This window comes from Punica granatum, chromosome 1 (genome assembly GCF_007655135.1).
Source record: "Punica granatum isolate Tunisia-2019 chromosome 1, ASM765513v2, whole genome shotgun sequence".
Classification (NCBI taxonomy): domain Eukaryota; kingdom Viridiplantae; phylum Streptophyta; class Magnoliopsida; order Myrtales; family Lythraceae; genus Punica; species Punica granatum.
Genome location: NC_045127.1, coordinates 50388730 through 50404092, shown reverse-complemented (window position 1 = coordinate 50404092; position 15363 = coordinate 50388730). Strand labels below are relative to the sequence as shown.

At 42.1% G+C, this 15363-nt stretch overlaps 3 protein-coding genes across 6 annotated transcripts; all 3 read right to left on the bottom strand.

The window, feature by feature from the left end:
* Positions 1 to 388: 388 nt before the first annotated feature.
* On the bottom strand, positions 389 to 4394 carry LOC116202285 (plant UBX domain-containing protein 10). The gene is made up of 4 exons (XM_031533790.1): positions 3371 to 4394; positions 1408 to 1578; positions 1072 to 1275; positions 389 to 963 (listed from the first exon to the last, which is right to left on the bottom strand). The coding sequence occupies exons 1-4, from the start codon at positions 4175 to 4177 to the stop codon at positions 733 to 735; spliced, it is 1413 nt and encodes a 470-aa protein (XP_031389650.1). The 5' UTR covers positions 4178 to 4394; the 3' UTR covers positions 389 to 732.
* Positions 4395 to 4582: 188 nt separating this feature from the next.
* LOC116202294 (zinc finger HIT domain-containing protein 2) lies at positions 4583 to 7973 on the bottom strand. 4 transcript variants are annotated; one of them, XM_031533819.1, is made up of 6 exons: positions 7774 to 7973; positions 7042 to 7322; positions 6651 to 6723; positions 6253 to 6407; positions 5838 to 5882; positions 4583 to 5651 (listed from the first exon to the last, which is right to left on the bottom strand). In XM_031533819.1, the coding sequence occupies exons 2-6, from the start codon at positions 7043 to 7045 to the stop codon at positions 4771 to 4773; spliced, it is 1158 nt and encodes a 385-aa protein (XP_031389679.1). In that variant the 5' UTR covers positions 7046 to 7322; positions 7774 to 7973; the 3' UTR covers positions 4583 to 4770. The 4 variants fall into 4 exon arrangements, with proteins under 4 accessions (XP_031389679.1, XP_031389671.1, XP_031389661.1 ...); XM_031533811.1 differs by having other exon boundaries at positions 6253 to 6415; positions 7738 to 7972; XM_031533801.1 differs by having other exon boundaries at positions 6253 to 6415; positions 7774 to 7972.
* Positions 7974 to 9661: 1688 nt separating this feature from the next.
* LOC116192572 (transcription factor EMB1444-like) lies at positions 9662 to 13739 on the bottom strand. Its single transcript, XM_031521155.1, has 10 exons — positions 13373 to 13739; positions 13073 to 13165; positions 12878 to 12947; positions 12752 to 12793; positions 12546 to 12605; positions 11116 to 12348; positions 10919 to 11020; positions 10653 to 10817; positions 10410 to 10535; positions 9662 to 10295 (listed from the first exon to the last, which is right to left on the bottom strand). The coding sequence occupies exons 1-10, from the start codon at positions 13474 to 13476 to the stop codon at positions 10110 to 10112; spliced, it is 2181 nt and encodes a 726-aa protein (XP_031377015.1). The 5' UTR covers positions 13477 to 13739; the 3' UTR covers positions 9662 to 10109.
* Positions 13740 to 15363: the final 1624 nt, after the last annotated feature.

The following is a 15363-nucleotide window of genomic DNA, read 5'->3' as shown; positions in this document are numbered from 1 at the left end:
AAATAGAATATCAACAAAGATTTAAATTAATCCACACAAAAAAAATGTATTATCAATCTATCGATAAAATTAAACATCCATAATACGATTTCACATAACAAAGTGCTTCTGTTCTGATTCATTAGAAAAGACAATAACTTTACTCATTTCTCTTTTTTTTTATAAATAATCAGTTCCGAATACCCTGTAGGCAGGAATCAAAATCAAAACCGATTTTCACCGATTCTTGATTTTAATACTCGAAACCTGCTTTATTTTCAATACGAACTACCCGGATCCTACTCTGACGGGTAGGTTCCGACCGGTTCCGGATAAACTCGGTACCCGTGCACACCCCTAACACTGAGCACGAACCCAATGACTCACTACCGACAATCAAAAAGGAGGCTGAGAGCAACGACAGAAAGCGACTGACTAATCCATTTGCCCAATTGTCATACAATCTTCAATCTATCCTAAACATGATATCTGAATCATTCTTTTGGATTTAACAACTGAATTATTATCAACCAAGGGAGGAATGTAATGTGATGATGCACCGAGCCATGTAGTCAAAGGAATAGAACATCCACACAGAGTGTGAGCTAGAGATCTATATCGTTGGTGTACCGCCACATTGTTCCTGAATCCTGATCGTCAGCATCAAAAAGGACGAGCAAGCAGAAGTACTATATTCCATTTCCCAACTGTTTCATCACGAGCTTCATCAACAGCCTACTGATTTTCTTCTCCTCACGAGTTCAGCTCCACGAAGAGGCTTGCCTGAGGGTGCAATCCTGCCTCTTTCAGTGATAGAGACAACTTTTCCGAACCATACACGACTCGGGGAAAGTTTGACACGAGGCTGTAGTTCCCTATTTCCAAGCATCCCAGAGAATCAACGTAGTCATACAGCACTTGGATAGTCGTGTTGCTGTGGAATCTCCTCTCTTTGCGTTCTCCTGTCGGGAAGCGCACCAAAACCTAACCCACAAGAACAAAAATTGATTAGTCTAAAAACAAAGGCAAAGACACCAAAAGACGGTAGAAGGAAATAAATGTTTCCTTCTTGAAGGATAAGTAGGAAATTACTCTAGTAACGTCGGGGCCCTTTTCAGGTTCAGCGCCAACAGATGAGGCTTTCTCCTCCCTTAGTTTTGCTAGAGCAGCTGCTCTCTCTGCTGCTTCCCGCTCTGCTCTCAGACGAGCCTCTTCTTCTTCTTTACGTTTCCTTTCAGCTTCAGCAGCCTCCCTCTCTAGCCGCTCCTGCTCCTCTTTTCTCTGGCGCTCCCTAGCCTGATAGGATGGAGAAACAACATTAATTAATAAAAAAAGGCGAATGCATACTGTGAAAAATGTATAAAGAACGAAGCACACAGATCAAACAAGAACGATTGCTGACGCATGAGATGGTCTCCCAATTATTACCTGATCAGCTTCAAGAGCTGCTCTGTAAGCAGCATCTTGCTCCTCTCTCAATCGCATATTATTTCTTCTCTCTTCTGCATCAAGTCTTGCTGCAACAAGAACAGGGGCACTTTCTTCGAGCACTCTCTGGAGTACCATGAGCATTTCCTCCGGTGTTTTTGGGCCCTCAACCTGTATTAGATTATAAGGATGCATCTGTGAGTACACATGCCACAAGCATGTACATGCATGCAAAATGATAGTCATAGAATGACATGCAAGGGTGCATCAATGAGAACAAAAAGCCTAGAAGTGAGCTATAAAGAAAGTTATACCATATACCACACATCGCAAGGTTTCTAAGCTTTCCTTTTGTATTCATCAACAAAGTCTTAGATAGAGATTTTATAAAGTTAGAAAACGTACTGAGATAAACAAGTAGTTTTAGCACTTAGAAATCCAGATATTACAATAGATACTGATTGATTACAATCATCACATAAGAAGCTCAAGCAGGTTATACCCTATACTATGGCCATCAACTGAATTTTGATTCATGAGAGGTCCTCTTGTACATGCAATTCAATAGGAAATCGTGTCTTAGACAACGATTATTTTAAGTCCAATACTAAATTGAGAAAACTCAAGTACTACTAACCTCAACTACAATACAGACAAGTCCAAACGGAAAGTAAATACCTACTATAAACCCAGTGATCAACACTGGCTTTCTGCATCCATATACGAAAGATATGCTTGGGGGAGGAGATTCACCTCTTACACTAATAGAAAATAACCATCTAGAGCCAAACATTATCAGGATATGAATAATACCTCTTAACCTGATATAAGGTAACCATCTACAGCTAGGGTAAGTTATCCTGATCAAACCCACCTCCTAACCTAATAGAATGTAATCATCTAGAGATAAGTAAGTTATCAGGATCAGCCATTAAACTTAACAGAAGAGGGAATTACGCAACAAGGCGCTGGTTACGCTGCAATAGAATAATCTAAAGCAAGCCACGTGTATATAAATGGAACATTATCAACTAACTCTCCGCCATAATTATATCCAAACATGTAAGAGATCACTAACACTCATGTCAGACATTAATATCACTAAGTAAATTGGCCCAGCCTATAAATGCAAGAAAAGCTTATCCATCATTCTTCTCTATAATTAATGAAACAACGTTCAAGGGTTTAATGACAAAAAGAAAAATGGCAGTAATTATAGAATAATTTGCAAGGTACTCCCTTTATCTTTTCGGTAATCAAATTGTCCTCGAGGACCAAAGTTTGCAGAATCCTAGTCCACATTTCAAGGAAACGGGTGCCACACATAGGAAGAACCGAATCAACCTCCAAGTCCTTGTCATAACCAACTCGAATGATATTGCATGAGAAAATCAGCAAGCAATGCTCACCTCAAATTTCTTAACCAAATTCCCTATTCGACCAAATATTAACGGTGCGTTTGGTTTCAGAGTTAAAGTAACTTTGATTTTGATTGTGGAAAAGGACAAATATTGTGTAGTGTGTTGAGTTAAAGTTAAAATTTTTGACTTGAAAAATGTGTATTTTTGTTGTGTTGTGTGTTGAGTTAAAGTTAAAGTTAAAATTTTTTATTTTACTCTGAAAACAAAAGGCCATAAAAATCTTGTTCATCCTGAGAGTTGACCTCACGGTGTGTGCATGTCCATCTTAAGACACTCCTCACGCCGTAAGTACATGAGGGACACAATCAAGACCCCTTCAATCCTCAACCTCATGTAATAACCATTCACCAACTTAAGTACAATCTTACCCTCCACTACTTCCCCTATAGCAAGCAATATATCAGTGTTCAGCTACAAGTCCTACAGAGTTGCCATACAGGTGCCGTCCATAGCTAGCTTCAATCTACACATTTCTATGAGCATATATCAAACTGCGATCTCCAATAGAATGCAAGACAAATAGAGGGAAGACGAATAATGACCTGCTGAAGCAATGCGATCCGCTGGTTAGTTGCAGCCATAACTACTGCACAGAATGGAAATCTTGAAGCCTTCAAGCTATTGCTCATCTTAAACCCTTCGCTAGCCCTGATGCTCCCTCCCCAAGCCACAAAGTTCTCGTTCACAAAAGCCGCCAAGACATCGTTACAGAGCGTCCTCTCACAGAACACAGGCGTGTCAGGGTGGTCAGGCGAGTGCAAGTATACGAACAGCAACTTGTAGGTGTTCCTCGACCTCTGAAGAGCATCCATGAAACCCTCGGAGACGAAATTCGGCCTGGTAGGACATGAGCCATACTCCCTCTCGAATGCAGCCACAAAGTCCATTGCCTCCGATGCGGCGGCCGAGACAGAGACTAATCTGGCGGAGGAGTCGTCCGACCGACCCGTACGGGACCCAATCCCTATCATCCCGAGGGAGTACGACAGAACGCCGCCAGCAACCCACATCCCGAGCCCGATCGCTCCAGAAACTAACCCTAGGCCGCCGGAGATGACTGAAATAGGCAAGGTGATCAGCTTCCACGTCAAGCTCGGCCCCGGGGCGACGGCACCAGCGGTCAACAGAGGCTCCTCGACTCGGCGAGAGCCAGAGCTTGAGGGTCCGGAATCAAGCGGCGGCTCGGTAGGCGAAGCGGGGGAACTATCAGAGGGATTGGTGGCGGTGAAGGACGCGACCGCGAGCTCCAGATCCCAGCCATGCGCTTGTAGGATCTCGGTGCAAAGGTCAAGATCGTCAACGCCGGTGATCGCTTGGAAGTAGGCTACCTTATCAGCAACATCAACCATGTCTGTATGGACACGAAATCGACCAACGGAGATGATTGGCGACGAACGGAGAGCTTCCTTCTCCTTCTTCTTCGTCTTCAACCTCTCGCTCGGCCTCCCCCAGTGACTGGAATGTTCTCTCAACGACTGTCGAATGGCCGAGGGAGGTTTGCTTTGTCTGTTGATTATCGCTCAGAAAATGATACTATGCAGGAGATGGGCAGCATCGCGCGGTGAAATGTCGAGAATGCCACTCCCTATTTAATGAGAGAGACAGCAACTCAGTCGTTTTCGCCCTTGCGCGCCCCGTCTCAATTTATTCACCACCAAAAGAAAGAAATAGAAATCTAAGTAGATATCATGGGAAGGCAGACTTGGATTCGAACCGACACCGGGAGCAACGGTATTATACTAAACAGAGAGTGCTGTGAAGAACGCGATAGACGTGTTACGGGACCTCACAGCATTATCAAACTTTATATGATTAGACATCGGGCTAAACATAGTGTCCAATACATTCATGTGTTAGCCAAAATTTAATTACATGGTTATACTGTTCTGACGCCTTCCGCAGTTTCAGTCTTTTCCTAGAAGGCCAAAAAGGAGCATATATGTCACTGAATCTCCTCTATCAAAACCTTCCCCGTCCCCTCGGGTTTCTCTGCCGACTTTGCGTACCTCTTACTCTCTCCATGGGCCACAGCGATGTCCTTCTCAGCCCTGACGAGGGCCGCCAAGGAAGACCAAACTTCATCCGGCTGTTCATGGGCCCAACACATCATAAAATAGACTTTCCTCCGAGCAAGCTTGAGTTGGCTCTTGATTTCCGCCCTTCTCGGCATTCTCCCCTTCTCCAATCTCATCTCCTTTTCTGCGCCCTGAAGAAGCCTCTGAAGATCGCAGAGCAAGCAGATCAAAGCATCTGTCCCAAGGGAGAGTATGCTCACTGTATCATCCACAAGGGCTATCCCAAATCGCAAGCCTCCAGCGTGCTTATAAGCAGGAGAACAGGTCTGCTCGAGGCAATGGGATAAGGCTTCAAGGACAGTCTCGGGCTGCCCTCCATGGCCCAAAACCAAGGAGATGCTCAGCACCACCATTGATGACCCTATGGGGTCTGACCTCCAATCACCGTTGTAGAGACGAAGGGTGAAGCAGTAACTATATATGATGTCGACCAAATGAACAGGTAGGAGAGGGGAGGGCTCTGTTGAGCTAAGCTTTCTGATTGGGGGTAATGGAGCTTCAGGTCCGGGAGGAATTTCATTTGAGCTGCTACTCTCTTCACCATCTTCGAGCGATTGCGACGATGATTCTTCATTAATTGGTTGGACCAGCTGATTTCCTTCTTGGCCAAGACGGATTTTCCTTGCAGAAGGTTTAAACCACCACGGATCCCATGGCTCAATCATCTTGCTCAGCTCTCCCGAAGCCAAGGCTCGTTGGAAACGCTTCCTCTCTTCAGCAGATAGATCATCGAAACTAATTTGGTCGCCTGCAAAGTATGTCAAGCAAATGTATAAGCTGCAATACGAACCATCCGACCTTTGATTGCCACCAATAAAAAGAAAAGATGCTCATTCATAAGTACAATCTCAAAATACATTCAGGTATGCAGATGCATAATCACATCATCAATGAATAAAAAGAAAAGATGCCATTATCCTGAAGCTCATTATACCTGACAGAATCTTCCGAATAGTCTCCTCAGACAACGAATCTACACCTGAAATCAAAATGAGATATGCAAGTTAGATGACGGCTCTCTGCAGATCAAAATAGATAAACTTCCACTTTATTACTTATTTAGGTCCACAAAGATCAGTATTAAGCAATTGCCTCTTTTCCCAATCAGAATATCAATCAAAGTGTATCTGACATTCATTCATTTGTATAAAGAATAAACGTGAAATCATTACTAGCTCTTTAGCTTTCTTTCAGCTCAAAGCCGAACAGTGTGGCTCGAGCTAACATCTAAAAATTCTAAAAGAAGCATATTTCTGGACTAACGGACAGGCAAACAATCAATCAATAGCAACCTGACAGATCAATGTTAAAGCCCGTTATCAACCAAAGCAGAAGAAATAAGTACATACCATCCTCATCCATGGAATCTTCCTCTTCCTCTTCCTCTTCTGAATGGAGCCTTTTAAGTATATCCAACATTTTCCTTTTAGTCTTGTCATGAGGCTGGACATGCTGCAGCTCCTCGACTACATTTTCTCGCATAAAGGATTCTGTACATCGAACACTGTGCGACTGTCAAATGAACAGGCCAAATTAACACCTTGACATACTAACTGAATCATAGTCAGGCAAGCTAGTTAGAAACATTAATCAACATAATTGTCCAACTAGAACTTTCTTGTCTTGTATTGTATTTCTTACATAACATAGCTGATATTCGTTTCACAGTATTAACAGCATCGTGCAACTACATAAAAGAAAATGCTTCTGGTACCGGCAGACAGTCTCAGTGATATTTCGAGCCTACCTTATAGCACTGGAGTGAGCAGTAGCGAGAGTTACAACGAGGGCAAGTGTACTGGGAGAACTGCTTCTGGCACCTGAAAAAAATCGCAGTTGAACACTTCAGAAAGGGGACTTTCAGATAAAATCTGCCGGAAAATAAGACCTACGCTTCAAATAAATTGCTACCATAACCAAGCAAGGAAGACCAATTCAATTAACATCACCAGAATACTTATCCCTATCAAGTCTGCAATACAAGTCCATGAACGAAAATGGCCAAGAGCAATTAAACCACCAAAAAGAGTTATAAGTATTTCCATCAAACGCTAATCATTTTGGCTCAGAATATAAGTTCAGAGAACAGTTCACAATCCCACAAACACTCATGGAGCCAGGATTAGATAAAACCATACACATGGCAGATTGTGCGGGAGGCAGGATCCAGTGGAGCAGGATCGGAAGACCGATCGGATGTGAGGACTGGGTCCGCCATTACTCAAAGTAGGTCGCTCCACTTGCTTTGGACAAGGGAGAAGCCAAAATTCAGAGAACTCTCAATTTCGATACCAGTACCAAGAAAACTTCCAGCTGCAGAGGGAATAATCATGAGAATGATGAATGCATCAAACAATATTCATGTTCCTTGTGGCAGAAGAGATTCATCAAAATTCCGAAATCATGGAAGCAGTGAGACCTGCAAAGATTAACAGTACAAGAATCAAAACCTCGGAAACCGGGAAAATATAACCGGTAATTAGGAAGACGGATATAATTGAGCCAAGTCCAGCCCAAATATAGGCAAGCTCGAACCCGACTCAGTTTTACAGTTTGGAGCTCGAGCGAGTTTAAATATCTGAACTCGAGCTCGAGTTTTTGCTTTTTAATACGAGATAACTCGAGCTCAAGTGGACTTGTGATGAACCTTATACCCAGAATGTATTTCCCCCCATACACCAAAATAGAAGCAACCTCACTCGCCCAATCCCCATTTCCATTAACACCATAGCCCCTCACTGGCCCAATCCCAATCTTCATTGTTTGATTTCATGAAATGTAACCACATAATCAAAAGCAAAAGAATATAGCAATCTATAGCAGCGGCCACTAACATTTCATAGAGAGAAGCGCCTATCAGCAACACCTACCGTTCGGGAACGGAAGCACGGGTTTCAGTGACGGCACTTGGTATAACGAGCTTGGACGAGCTACGGCTACGAACCGACGGGCTCAGCCGGCGGAGGGACGGGAGGGAGAGCTGCGGCGGCGAGTTGACGAGGGACAATGGGTGCAAGGCGAGAAGAGGACCCCAGAGCGTTCTATATCGTTCTTTCGGCTGACAATGGAGGTTGGAGGAAAGTGTTCTGTTTTATTTTGGAAAAAGATCATTTTAGTCCTCAATCTTTATTTGTTTTCCATTTTAACTTTAAACGTTTATATGAGCTGCAATTGATCCTTAATCTTTCTAATAGGGTCATTTATAGTCTTACGGTCAACTTTCCCTCAAATTCTTTTTCGTCCAAAAATCATATTTTAAATTAAAAAATTATTTAAAAATGAAAAATTTTAAAAAAAAAAACTCCAAGATATTGAACTGGAATGGAATGGAAGGTGGCGACCTCAGTGGTTCTCGGAGATCCCACCATGTAACGGTGACTATTGACAATACACAACCGCGAATTAAAAAAAACAATTGATCGAGAAAAGGGTGACTCTTATTGTATCGTCTTGATCGTGCATTGCATTTGATGAGGAATAGCCCAGGAGACCAAGGTCTGCGACTAGTCCAAGGAATCTAACTGCACACGGCTCTGAATCTCCTACTTTGTAAACCAAAAAAAAAAAAAACCAAGGAAGGGGGAGGAGAGGTAAAGGGGCGGTGGGGCCTCGCCGATGGCTATCATTAGCCTAGCAGGGTCACCGACGACCACTCACTAAGATCGTCAGCAATCACTAAAGTCGTCAACAATCCCGATTGGGTTTAATACTGGCGAGTCCCACTTCTATCTTCCCTCTTTTCTCATTCTGTTCTTTTCAGAAATCAACTCATGGAAAGTTTGAGGATAAATTTCAACTCAAAGAAAATGTAGGACAAAGACGGAAAAAGAAGGTTGGGCTAAGACCTGATATTTTTCTTTTATTTTCTCTTAAATATATGCATAAAGATAATAAATGGGCTGAGAGAGGCCATCAGAATAGTATAATCAGTTATATCGGGCCGATATAATCATATGGGCTTGGGGCCAGTAAATGTATTTTATCTAGAATTAGCATAAAACTTGATTAAGCTCACTACTACTGCTCTGGCAAGCTCAAACTCGACTCACTGATCGAGAAGCTTGACAGGACCGAGTCGAATTCGAGTTTTCATCAGGTCGGCTTCCAGTAGCTTGCGAGTGGGCTGGCTCAGCAATACCCCAATTCATAGTTCAGATTACTCGGATGTCTTTCCTTTATTGTACACATGTGGAGTAATACCATGTTTCCTATGCTGCATCACATATGACATTAAGTATTATATGCAGCAGTGGTGGCGGTGGTGCTGCTGCTTTATGGATCAAATTAGGTCATGAATGGACAGCTCCTATCTCAGCTGCTTATAAAATTAGGGAAAAAACATTTAACATTGATTGATTGATTAAGTTAATGACTAAATGCTGATCTTCATCTGGGTTGGAATAGCACTTATCTCCTCCCCAAGATCAGCTCTGATCTGAAAGGCCAACTAAATTATCATAATGTAGCTTTCGTATACTTCGTTTTTATATTTTATCGCTGTCTCTTGCAATCGATATATCCATCTTTTATGCAGTAAGTCTTGTTATTTGTCAAGCACATTGTACCTACGCACACTTCTACTAATGAGGATTCTTTCCGAATGAAAATAGTGAGGCGGAAGAAAGAGTAGACTGTGAAAATCTTGAACATAATAAAGATGGGCGAACGGGGAGATTGACCTAGCATTGTTCGGGTTCTTGGACAAATCTAGTGTGAATCAACAACACATAATTCTCGATCATGGAACAGAAGCAAAAATTGAGACGAAGATGAACAAATCTATATCATTACATATATATATGTGTGTCACTTGCACAGCAAAACCGAAAAGCCGAGGCACGAGTCAAGATAAGAAGTTAGTCTACAACTAAGGGTGACTACAATCAGCTTCAAGGGGTATGAACAAGTTATGGCACAAACCGACCAGGCAAATGAATCTCAGACCAAAAAAAGAACACACTAACACATCTTCAATTTCGTTCTAGCACACTAGAAAAAAATCTAAACATGAACCTCTCTCTTTTTTTTGATGAATAAAGTCGCTCTATCCGGAATAAGGTATAGATTCCGAGCCCAAGATTGAAACTCTGCAGGTAAAACTTTGGCCTACTTGTGGTTTTCCTTTGTATGTCCAGACACGATAGGAAATCTGCATTCCTCTAAGAACTGGCTTGGTGTGACGATCAAGGTATTTCTCATATTCTGCTCAACGAGCCTTTGCTAGCTGATAGGGAGAGGCAACAGTCTGCTTGTAGCTGTTGCAAGGAAGAACTGCACCATCCATGAGGTGATTCTTTGGAGGATTGGCAAAATCAGGCCCCCTGGGAGCTGTTTGCTGTAGAAGCTGAACGAGGGACCAGAATACGTCCATCCTCGTAACGTGCCTTGTTGCCTGTAAAATAGTTTTGTTCTTTAGTTTTACTTGTTTTACTAAAGGAAAGAGAAACAGAAAATAGAGTTGTTCTAATCGGAGCCTTAACATCTACACCGACAAATATATCATTACCTCGACAATGAAGTGGGACCATATCTTGTTGTCTCGAACTTCCATCACTCCCTTCAATATGTTGAGGCCAAATCCGCGAACTATGTCTGCTATCTCAAGAAACAATCCCCTTTCTTCACAAAGCATCTGTTCACAATATATCAAGAAATTTATTAGCAAGACCAATAATAGATGGATACACACAGGGGAGGATTGACTGGCCACATCATAAGCAGAGTTATGGATTTGCGACCGAGGACATACCTCGATTAGCATTTGTCCAGGTGGGCTAAGGTCCTCAACTATGATCGGGCAAACCATGGACTGACTGCCCACTTCGAAGGCCCAAGTCGTGCCTCCACTACTTCCCGCTTCTCCGCCCCTTCTGCTCTCATCTTTCAAGACCACTCCATTCTCATGGGCAACGAGCTGCATAGTATAAGCCAAAAGGCGACAATATTAGTTTGAGAATTATGGACCAAATTAAATGGGCAGTCGGGTTGGTCCCACTACTGAGAGGGAGGACGCACCTTTGGCTCATCAGATCGCTTGAGCTTGTCTGCATATTTCGTCACGTTTTGCAAGAACAGCATGTGCTTAATGGTCCGATCCAACAAAGCATCGATGCTACACTGTAATATCAAAGTAAACATCTATCATTAGAAAACATATTGATATGACATCAACTTAGGTAGTTATTCACTGTCTTAGAGGATTTGTGAAGTACTTTTGCACCGTTGGGTATGATCCCTCGAAGCTCTTTGAGGCGGTCTTGGATCTGTTGACGGTCTTTAGGCCTTGGCCTTGTGCTCTCCCCAGGCCTAGCCCTCTTTCTGCTTGGCTTTGCTGGTTCTTCGGCTCTCTTCGGTGCACAAGTTGGAGCACCTCCAGCATTGATGCTATAGCTATCGTCGATCCACAAGCCTACCTGTGATTTATGTGCCAAATTGCTTGGACCATTCAACAGCAATCCTTCGGCACCTTTTCTTCTTGAGGCGGACAGAGGATCCTTAAAGCTCGATTTGGTGATGGTGCTGCCAATACCTTCCAAGAGCTCTTCAATCCCCAATTCTGAGAATAGCCCTTTCCGGGGCTCACTTGTGGAGGGAAATCCCGACATAGTGTTACAAGGAGCTTGGTTACTGCTGTTAAGTACGTCCCAACAGTTTCCATCCAATACGCAACCCAGATCCACACCAAAGCTATTGAAGAGTTCTCTTTCCATACTGTGAACATTACTCGCGTTATAATTACCTGAATTGACCAATATGGACTGTTCAATGCTGTTATCAAAACAGCCTCCAGTCCCTGCAATGCCGTGCTCAGGCGAACCGGCAAACCACTGTGAAAGATCGTCGATCAAGCACGAACTAGAAACATCAGCTGTGGGATCAGTCAAGTTAAACTCATCAAAAGATCTTTTCAAGTTGGTCGAAGCTTTTGGGAGTTGAACTTCAGCATCACCAAATGGCTGAAGATGATTGATCCCGAAATTACCCGCACCAGCGTTCAGTTTCACGCAATATGCATTAGATGAATCGGGGGCCAAAATGCTGGATGACATCGGAGGCTCGAGCGAGGTTGAGACTGAACCATCACTGCTCCAAGAACTAATGCACGAGCCCTCGGTGAAAGAGCTCTTTGCTCGGGGCACTGTAGGTATGCTTGCGAAGAGGTGAGATAAATCCTCTTCATTCTCAACTGTCAGCGACTGGACCGGGTTTGTAGTGGAGCAGCTGCTCCTTATGAGTTTTTCAAGGCCAATTCCGGAGTTGATGGGTCTGAGATTCATATTACAGGAAGTCCCATGGGAGAGTAACGAAGCAAACAGTGAGTTTATATCACTGGCTTCACTATTTGATGACGAAGGAACATTCCCCGCTCGAAAAATTCCATCGGCGTTGTCCATCTCATGAAACAATTTCTTAGTTTCATCCACAAACTCGGCACTCTCCATTATCTGTAATAGTACAGGCTAATCAATTACAAAGGAGGCCAACTATGCACAAATTCAGGTTTCTCAGACTTTTTTTGTTTAATATACTAATGAAACATTTATGCACGCAAGATCAAAAGATATGAATCTCGAAGACAGAATCAGGGACCTTCATCTCTAAAAAAAGAGGGGAAGGTTATCTAATTCCGCTCGAAACTAACCTTTTTCGTGGCTCCGAACTGCACCACACCATGGTGTTCAATAGGGATCACTAATAGTGTCTGCAGATCAAAACCAGTGTATGCATTAATCTACCGTCCGACCACGATAAAAACTCAGGACAGAAAAATTAGAACAAAGAAATATCAGAAAACTCGGCATTTTATAGGACAGAGCTTTCTTCACATAAGAAAAGACGAAAACCCACCTCAACTCCAGCCGAGAGCTGTTGAAGGACCTCCGAGTCAGCCTGAACAGGGAAAAGTTTCCGAATCATCAGCGCAACGAAACACAATTCATCTATAAGCAAACAAACTGAGGATTCGAGCTTTACTTCCTGACTTTCTCGGGCGCCCGCAAACATCCACCGGTGCTTTCCGGTGATAGCAGCTTGGCCTATAGCTCTGCACAGCACAGTGAACAGAAGATGAGTGAAAACGACAAAGATTTTGCAAAGAAGGACAGAGATTCTACGAAAAAGTTCAAAAATTGGAAAGGCTTAAATCGAGACGAGTGAACTGCTGCATACCCTTCCCCGAGCAAGTGGACCTGCAGGAGCATGTTTCCCATGACTTGCCCCATTTGGTCTTCTTCATAGAACGCATCTTCCATCGTCAACAACCTGATAACACCCAAGTTCCATAATTTCCAGTCAGTTCAGACCCATCAAGAACTCGTGTGCTTTCCAAGAAACATCAGCTGACAAGCAGAAGACAGAGGGGTTCGTCTGTCCGCCTAAAAACATGTCTTTCTCAGTGGAAAACACATGCCGGCCAGAGAAGTGTTTTTGTACGTTTTCTCGAGCATGCATAGATGTTTCTGAACTTACATGGAGTTTCGAGGATCAAATCGCCACAGGACACCATAAGACCACCCATTGTCACTGCACAGCCTCCGAAGCGCCGCCTTAGCCTTCCCTTCAGCTTCCCCCATTTCTTCTTCTTCTTCTTCTTCTTCTTCTTCTTCTTCTTCAGGAGGAAGAGCAAACCATTCAACTGTCTCGGTGTTCTGCTCTGTCTTCTTCCTTCCTTCTCTTTGGGCCGTGTCTGTGTTTATATGGGGGTGTATGTAGAGGAGGGTTTATCGGGGCTGTTTGTCTGGAGGTCAAGACAACGGCATATATCTAGGGAAGACTCCAAGCTTCAAGGTTAACACTGAGATGCGAATGCGATCCGCCATTAAACTGACCTTATATCTTTGTCCCTTCCCTTCGCCTCCCCTGCCCCCCTGCAACCCACCTTGTCCTGTCTTTCCCGGCGACCGGTTCCGTCATACGCTCTTTCACTGGCTACAACCGGTCACCTCATCTCCCGCTTGATTTTCTCTATATATCACGAGAAATTCATAACTCAAAGTCGTGACTCGTGAGCGGATATGAATTACGTTATAGTCGTCCATATTTTTTAGCATAATACTAATAATTATTTTTTAGGAAAAAAAGTGGTGCTTATCAAATATTAGATAAATTGCAATTGTGAGTTCTAATACCGCGCTTGGGAAAAACACAAACATTCCTTTCCCATCATATTTGATAAATACAGTAGATCTAGCATAAGCGCAACACAATATAATTAAACTTCTGACATTTAAAGTGACAGACCCACTCAACTTCAAATGTTCAATTCTTAACATGTTTGTGAACACCAAACCTGCTTAGAGCACTCTTCTAAAGAGCTTGAATAACTGGGCAGGTAAAGAACATATATCGAGATTCAAGTTCTAAACTATAGAATTCGCATCCTGGAGCTGCTGTTGTTAGCCCCCATCCCAATAGTCTCTCTTTTATAGCATTGTTTCCTCCATTCTATAGCAGATTACAAATTTTGTACAGTTTAGAGTCCAATCTATTCCGAATATAGAGTCTAAGCTTATATTCTCTTTCGTTGCTAAGAGTCTCAAATTTTAATCTTGATGTAAATAGTTTTATTTAATGGTTCTCTTTAGATAAATGTACTATGTACATTCTCTCTTTGGTTAATAGAATCCATTACTTATCCAAAAAAAAAAAAACCGCGCTTGGGATGCTTGGAATAGTATGATTGAGCCATAGCCCTTATTGTATTTCTAGAGAAATTCTAACATGACTTTGAGTTATGATGATATCAATTCAACTATTTAATATTTCAATTCAAGTGTCTAGTAATTTTACTATTTGTAATGAATTATATCAAATACTAGACACTTGAATTAAAGTACTAAACTCTTAAACTGAAAAGTAAAAGTAGTACTAAAAGTACTATACACTTAAATTGAAAGAACTAATATGTGTTATCGTTACTCAAAGTTATGCTAGGAAAAGCTCGTGTTTCTAATATCTCAATTTGGACCTTGACAAATCTCTGCCCCAAGGTCCACTCTATTAGATAGATTAATTATTTTAGCACAGTCCCGTTGCTTTTTTATGGTGTTCGAGAGAGACGATTGGTTATAAGTTACTATCTTATTTTTATTTTAATTCATAAAACTATATATATGAGGACGAAAGTATTTTATCTAATAGTTGTAGTTCCAAAAAATTACAAAACGATGAACATGTTTAGTGCAGTAGAATGAAATAATTGTGCGAATTCCATGACATTGTTACACATATGTCGATGCCAAATTGGATATATGAGATATTGTGTTTATTCCCATGAAATTGCCCATTAATATATAGGTGAGTTGAAAACAAATGAGTATGTTGATTGTTTCCAATCTTATCTAGTAGGCAGTGAAGGTGGTAGATTTATTGAATGATGTAATTTTTTCCAATACAATTTATACATGTAATTATTGCCGAATTACGTACAGATATATATGATTATGATTCGATATTATTGT

Bases quoted from the DNA above. Each gene is read 5' to 3' on its own strand.
- LOC116202285 (XM_031533790.1), bottom strand. From the start codon at position 4,177: ATGGTTGATGTTGCTGATAAGGTAGCCTACTTCCAAGCGATCACCGGC. The intron at 1,579-3,370 runs GTCATTATTCGT...AATCTAATACAG, and splicing joins GGATCGCATTGCTTCAGCAG to GTTGAGGGCCCAAAAACACC. The intron at 964-1,071 runs GTAATTTCCTAC...CTTGTGGGTTAG, and splicing joins AGGGCCCCGACGTTACTAGA to GTTTTGGTGCGCTTCCCGAC.
- LOC116202294 (XM_031533811.1), bottom strand. From the start codon at position 7,121: ATGGCGGACCCAGTCCTCACATCCGATCGGTCTTCCGATCCTGCTCCA. The intron at 5,883-6,252 runs GTATGTACTTAT...TTTTGATTTCAG, and splicing joins AGATTCCATGGATGAGGATG to GTGTAGATTCGTTGTCTGAG. The intron at 5,652-5,837 runs GTATAATGAGCT...CATACTTTGCAG, and splicing joins TATTCGGAAGATTCTGTCAG to GCGACCAAATTAGTTTCGAT.
- LOC116192572 (XM_031521155.1), bottom strand. From the start codon at position 13,476: ATGGGGGAAGCTGAAGGGAAGGCTAAGGCGGCGCTTCGGAGGCTGTGC. The intron at 10,818-10,918 runs GTGCGTCCTCCC...TATACTATGCAG, and splicing joins AGCGATCTGATGAGCCAAAG to CTCGTTGCCCATGAGAATGG. The intron at 10,536-10,652 runs GTATGTCCTCGG...TATTGTGAACAG, and splicing joins CTGGACAAATGCTAATCGAG to ATGCTTTGTGAAGAAAGGGG.